The 7,354-nt window shown below is 41.9% G+C and overlaps 1 protein-coding gene across 1 annotated transcript in view; it reads right to left on the reverse strand.

Annotated features, from left to right (window-relative positions):
* Nucleotides 1–291: 291 nt before the first annotated feature.
* The window catches only part of LOC106567091 (tubulin alpha-1B chain), a 12,002-nt gene continuing 4,939 nt past the window's right edge, over nucleotides 292–7,354 (reverse strand). The window contains exons 2-4 of the mRNA XM_014135975.3: nucleotides 2,242–2,464; nucleotides 1,559–1,707; nucleotides 292–1,465 (exon numbers count right to left, since the gene is read on the reverse strand). Coding sequence (XP_013991450.1) covers nucleotides 485–1,465; nucleotides 1,559–1,707; nucleotides 2,242–2,464 — 1,353 coding nt within the window. The 3' untranslated portion in view covers nucleotides 292–484. The remainder of the gene's footprint in view (nucleotides 1,466–1,558; nucleotides 1,708–2,241; nucleotides 2,465–7,354) is intronic.

Here is a 7,354-nt window from a genome sequence, read left to right on the forward strand (position 1 = left end):
TCAAAGTATCTCTCCCATATGTGTGTGGTTTAAGTAAGCATCTTCAGAACCTACTTTTGGAAGTTGAAGTAACACTGTAAAACTGCAGTTATATTTCCAAAACTGCAGTACTACAATTACAGTTAGTATGTTTCCAAATTATAAAATTGTCACTACATTGTAACTGCAGTATTTATTTATAATTAATCTAGGTCTACCAGATACAGATTCCTCTACTTCTGATGAATATGTTGGAGTTTTAAAAACATTGATAAGTAATTGATGAAAAGTATACAACAAAACATACGGGAATCAATTTAAACACACACTTTTATTGGTGAATCTTTAATGAAACAAACAAATCTGTGACTGTCACTACAACAAACCAGTTGTGCTTAAACCTAAACAAGAAGCAAGAAAATATCAAACTGTAGGAAGAAATGCATTGGTTTTGAAAATGTGCTATTATAAGATACAAGAGCCAAGGGCTTCCTTGCATGAACACTCAGTACTCCTCTCCCTCCTCCTGTCCGTCACCCTCGACGGTGTCAACCCCCACCTCTTCGTAATCCTTCTCCAGGGCTGCCATGTCCTCTCTGGCTTCAGAGAACTCTCCCTCCTCCATGCCCTCACCCACATACCAGTGCACAAAGGCACGTTTAGCATACATCAGGTCAAACTTGTGGTCAAGACGAGCCCAGGCCTCTGCAATAGCAGTGGTGTTGCTCAGCATGCACACAGCCCTCTGGACTTTGGCCAGGTCTCCACCAGGGACTACAGTGGGAGGCTGATAGTTGATGCCAACCTTGAAACCAGTTGGGCACCAGTCAACAAACTGAATAGAACGTTTGGTCTTGATGGTGGCAATAGCAGCATTGACATCTTTGGGCACCACATCACCACGGTAAAGAAGACAACATGCCATGTACTTGCCGTGGCGAGGGTCACATTTCACCATCTGATTGGCTGGCTCAAAGCAGGCATTGGTGATTTCAGCCACAGAGAGCTGCTCATGGTAAGCCTTCTCTGCAGAGATGACTGGGGCATAGGTGGCCAGAGGAAAATGAATTCGGGGATAGGGCACCAAGTTGGTCTGGAACTCTGTCAAATCAACATTGAGAGCACCATCGAATCGAAGGGAAGCAGTAATGGAGGAAACAATCTGGCTAATGAGCCTGTTGAGGTTGGTGTAGGTGGGACGCTCAATGTCGAGGTTCCTACGACAGATGTCATATATTGCCTCATTATCCACCATGAAAGCACAGTCAGAGTGCTCTAGGGTGGTGTGGGTGGTCAAGATGGAGTTGTAAGGTTCCACCACAGCTGTGGACACCTGGGGAGCTGGGTAGATGGAGAACTCCAGCTTGGACTTCTTGCCGTAGTCAACAGACAGGCGCTCCATCAGCAGAGAGGTGAAACCAGAGCCGGTGCCACCTCCAAAGCTGTGGAAAACCAGGAAGCCCTGAAGGCCTGTGCACTGGTCAGACTGAGGAGAAAGAGGAACATGTCAATAAAAGGAGTCCACATTCTGATCAGATAGTTGATCAAATATTTTAACGATTAATTCTGTGGTACCCACCAGTTTGCGGACCCTGTCCAGCACCAGGTCAATGATCTCTTTGCCAATAGTGTAGTGTCCACGGGCATAGTTATTGGCAGCATCCTCTTTGCCAGTGATGAGCTGTTCAGGATGGAATAACTGGCGGTAGGTCCCAGTGCGCACCTCATCTGATGAGAAAAAAACAGCAGCTTATGAAAAACAGAACGGGAAGTTCTAAAAGGGTTCTCCTACAGGGACAATGGTTCTGCATCGAACCTTTTTCATCTGAGAACCTTCACTATCGAAGACAGGGTTCTAAAATGGTTCTTTGTTGTTGGAAAAGGTTCTGGAACCAGGGTTTTTCAACAGCCCTCAAATTCAAATCTGAACCTCAAAGTCAGTTCTACTGTTTATTTTTCTTTCTTCCCCCCTCTAATCAGGAACTGATATCAATCAATCAATCACATTTATTTATGAAGCCCTTTTTACACCAGCAGATGTCACAAAGTGCTATACAGAAATCCAACCTAAAACCCCAGATAGCAAGCAATGAAGATGTAGACCTGGGACACCAAATGGGTGCAATTAATTATCAGGTAACAGAAAACCAGCAGTATTCTGGACCTTGTATAAGATTTCAATACCCCTGTTCTACAGGGACAAGCCAAAGAACCCTTTATGGTTCTAAGTATAACCTTTTTTTCTTAAGAGGGAAAGCTTACCTATGACTGTGGGTTCCAGGTCCACAAACACTGCCCTGGGGACATGCTTTCCAGCCCCAGTCTCACTGAAGAAGGTGTTGAAGGAGTCGTCTCCACCTCCGATGGCTTTGTCAGATGGCATCTGTCCATCCGGCTGGATCCCATGCTCCAGACAGTACAGCTCCCAGCATGCATTGCCAATCTGGACACCAGCCTGACCCACGTGGATAGAGATGCACTCGCGCTAGGGTGAAGAGGAAGACATCTTTTATTTGAAAGGAGGTTCGCAATAACCCAAAATAGTCTACAGCAGTGGTATTCAACTCTTACCCTTCGAGGTCCAGAGCCTGCTAGTTTTCTGTTCTACCTGATACTTAATTGCACCCACCTGGTGTCCCAGGTCTAATTCAGTCAATGATTAGAAGGGAACAATGAAAAAAAGCAGTGGAACTGGCTTTGAGGTCCAGAGTTGAGTTGGAGGTGTCTAGACCATGACATACTGTCAAAATATAAAAGATGTAATGTGAAAACACACAGCAAATTCCTCAATGTTAAATTAACACTGAAAATGTGGACCTGTATAGACACTGAACAGTGTTGAATTAACACAATGCTTAGTGTAATGCTTCATTTGCATATTTCCCAGAGTGCCTTGCCTTTCAAACGAATTGTAGAATTACCACCAGAGAGGAAGAGGAAGAGAGATGCTCAACTTGGCAGAAATTCTGCCTCCCTCTTTGTTTCCCATTGTTAGGGCGAAGAGACCTGTACCTTGTCAGTATATCCCTAATCTTTGGTTACCACCCATGACTGAATTTGTTAATGACAGTGACATGCTTGTTGCCCTCATCAATTTTCAATCCCATGAACTTCACCCTGTGAGATCCTAAGTGAATATTGTATCATTAAAACGGAATTATTTAACACATGATGTATTTCATGCCTTATTTTGAGGGCATACACTAAAACATACTGGGTTGTTTGGATGACCCAACTGCTGGGTCACATAGGGCTCTATTCAATCAGATCTGCTTTAGCTGACATTCACATAGCGGTTGTTTTGGCGGTGTCAGAGGTGGAATTGCGTTAGAGTTGTCAAATCCACATGTGGCTCCTGGCATTATACTGTACCTAAAGTGGACATTGCCATTGGCTGTACCGAATTGCAAAAACAGAAATCCCATTCAGCTTTATTTACAAGTTTGAATACTGGAATGTGAGACGTAATCTACATCTTGATTAGTTTAATGATTATTTAGTGTAATGATTTTTCTATTTGAGCGTAATTCTTTCTTTATAGTCTACACGTTCTCGTTCTGAACTTCTAACGTGAGTGGGGCGGGTGTGGCTTCGTGACAATGATTGCAAGAGCAGCTCACCGATTTGACGGCTCCAACGCAGTTCCGCCAAAAACATCCACTATGCAGGTGTCTGCTCTTGCTGGTTAAACGCTTGATCTGAATTAATCTAGGCCTTCGGTTTTTTTTTAGAGCAAGGTTTGATGATGCTGGGTTATTGAGATATGACACAGCAAATCAGATTAGAAGACTGGAGGCTTGGTTTAGTAGGGTTGTGGCTTTAAGTAAAGTTATTTTTGGCCACTCGTGAGAGTAAATGTCATTCCGGTTAATCTATTCTGTTCTAATTGTCATCACGTTACAGTTGAACACTGACTCTTTTGTAGCTTTAATTCATCTTACAGAAATGTATGAGTTCCTTAAAACCTCTTCGGCATACTGGTTATTGTTCAGAATTTCGGATGACTGACGTGCCCAAAGTAAACTGCCTGTTACTCAGGCCCAGAAGCTAGGTTATGCATATAGTTGGTAGCATTGGATAGAAAACAGTTTCTAGAACTGTCTGTGAGTATAACAAAACAAATATGGCAGGCAAAAACCCAAGGACAATCCATCCGGATTAATTGTTTTTAGGTCACTGGCCATTTCAATGCTAGCCTATGGGATATACAAATAGATAGGACCTAGATTGCAGTTCCCATGGCTTACACTAGATCTCAACAGTCTTTAGAACGGGTTTCAAGCTTGTTTTTTGAAAAATGAGCAAGTAGTTGTAGTTTTTCCAAGGTGTCTCATTAACCTCTTACATCTAGACGTTCCGCTAGCGGAACACCTGCTCCAATATCCAATGATAGGCATGGCGTGAATTACAAATTCCTCAAAAATACAAAAACTTAAATTTTTCAAACATATGACTATTTCACAGCATTTTAAAGACAAGACTCTCCTTTATCTAACCACACTGTCCGATTTCAAAAAGGCTTTACAGCGAAAGCAAAACATTAGATTATGTCAGCAGAGTACCAAGCCAGAAATAATCAGACACCCATTTTTCAAGCTAGCATATAATGTCACAAAAAACAAAACCACAGCTAAATGCAGCACTAACCTTTGATGATCTTCATCAGATGACAACCCTAGGACATTATGTTATACAATGCATGCATGTTTTGTTCAATCAAGTTCATATTTATATCAAAAACCAGCTTTTTACATTAGCATGTGACGTTCAGAACTAGCATACCCCCCGCAAACATCCGGTGAATTTACTAAATTACTCACGATAAACGTTCACAAAAAACATAACAATTATTTTAAGAATTATAGATACAGAACTCCTCTATGCACTCGATATGTCCGATTTTAAAATAGCTCTTCGGTGAAAGCACATTTTGCAATATTCTCAGTAGATAGCCCAGCCATCACGGCTAGCCATTTAGACACCGACCAAGTTTAGCCCTGATCAAACTCCGATTTACTATTACAAAAGTTTCATTACCTTTGTTGTCTTCGTCAGAATGCACTCCCAGGACTGCTACTTCAATAACAAATGTTGGTTTGGTCCAAAATAATCCATCGTTATATCCGAATAGCGGCGTTTTGTTTGTGCGTTCCAGACACTATCCGAAATGGTAAAGAAGGGTCGTGCGCATGGCGCAATTCGTGACAAAAAAATTCTAAATATTCCATTACCGTACTTCGAAGCATGTCAACCGCTGTTTAAAATCAATTTTTATGCCATTTTTCTCGTAGAAAAGCGATAATATTCCGACCGGGAATCTCCTTTTCGGCAAACAGAGTAAAAAAATCACAAAGACGGGAGCGGCCAGGTCACGAGCCTAAGCCCACAGTCCCTTGATCGGCCACTTGAGAAAGGCGATAATGTGTTTCAGCCTGGGGCTGGGATGACGACATTCAGGTTTTTCCCGGGCTCTGAGCGCCTATTGCCGACGTACGAAGTGTCACGTTAGAGCAGAGATGCTTAGTAAAAGATAGAGATGGCAAAGAAGTTCCAGAAATGGTCAGATAGGCCACTTCCTGTAAAGGAATCTCTCAGGTTTTGACCTGCCATTTGAGTTCTGTTATACTCACAGACACCATTCAAACAGTTTTAGAAACTTTAGGGTGTTTTCTATCCATATATAATAAGTATATGCATATTCTAGTTACTGGGTAGGATTAGTAACCAGATTAAATCGGGTACGTTTTTTATCCAGCCGTGAAAATACTGCCCCCTAGCCATAAGAGGTTAAAAAAGTAGTCTTGTTGGTTTGTGAATGAGGTGCGCGCACTTCGTTATTTATCTTCCCTATTGAACATACTATTCTCCGTCTTATAGATTATCGTTTATTTAGATAATAGAGGACCTGAGGATTAATTAGAAACACCGTTTGACTTGTTTGGACGAACTTTACCGGTAACTTTTGGATTAGTTTGTATGCATGTTGAATGAGTGGATTACTGAGATCATTGGCGCCAACTAAACAGACTTTTTTGGATATAAAGAAGGACTTTATCGAACAAAACGACCATTCATTGTGTAGCTGGGACCCTTGGAATTGCAAACAGAGGAAGATCTTCAAAGGTAAGTGACTTATTTAATCGCTATTTGTGATTTTGTGATGCCTGTGCTGGTTGAAAAAGTATTTTGATGTGGGGAGCTGTCCTCAGATAATCGCATGGTATGCTTTCGCCGTAAAGCCTTTTTGAAATCTGACAATACGGTTGGATTAACAAGAAGTTAAGCTTTTAAATGATGTATGACACTTGCATTGTCATGAATGTTTAATATTACGATTTTTGTATTTTGAATTTTGCGCTCTGCAATTTCACCGGATGTTGTCGTAGGTGTCCCGCTAGCGGTTCATGCGCCCTAAGAGGTTTTAAAAAGTCTATGCAAATTCTAAAGCGATAACCCCAATGGGATAGTAACTACTTTGTTGCAATACGTAAATAATTATGTTAATATTTTTGTGTTACAATATGTACTGTGCAATAATATTCAAGGAAAATTTTACATTGCAGTGTACAAACTTAACATGATTAAAAGGGTTGACATTTACTCTCACGGTGTCACGTCCTGACCAGTATAAGGGTTATTTGTTATTGTAGTTTGGTCAGGACGTGGCAGAGGGTATTTTGTTTATGTGGTTCGGGGTGGTGATTTATTTAGTAGGGTGTTGGTTTAGTTAGTTCCGGGTTTTTGGGGTTATGTTCTAGGTTTGTATTTCTATGTGGTCTCTAGTCTTTTGTATTTCTATGTCTAGTTTATTGGGGTTGGACTCTCAATTGGAGGCAGGTGTTTTCTAGTTGCATCTGATTGAGAGTCCTATATATGGGTATGTGTTTGGTTAAGTGTTTGTGGGAGATTGTTTCTTGTTTTGCCTGTGTGAGCCTGACAAGACTGTTTTGTTGTTCGTGAGTTCTTCATTTTTGTTATTTTGGTGTTCTCTTTATTAAAAATAAATACAAGATGAGCATCCACATTCCTTCTGCGTTTTGGTCCTCTACTCCCGACGACAACCGTTACAGAATCTCCCACCACAAAAGGACCAAGCAGCGGAGAAGGGAGTGATGGGAATATGATATGGACTGTCGGGAAAAGGAGACATGGGCAGAGTTGAGGAGAGGCATTTCCAGGGCTGTGGAGGATTTTAAGGGAACCCGAGAGGCAGCCCCAAGATTTTTTTTGGGGGGGGCACACGGGTAGTTTGGCTGGGCGAGGAGTGAGCCCCAGGCCAAATCCCCGTACCTTTTTTGGGCAACCAGTGACTGGACAGGTCCCGTGCTTCGGGGTAATGGGTACTGTGGCGAGGCCAAGTATTTTTAGGCCAGTA

The sequence above is a fragment of the Salmo salar genome, chromosome 13 (assembly GCF_965601325.2).
Source record: "Salmo salar chromosome 13, fSalSal1, whole genome shotgun sequence".
NCBI lineage: Eukaryota > Metazoa > Chordata > Actinopteri > Salmoniformes > Salmonidae > Salmo > Salmo salar.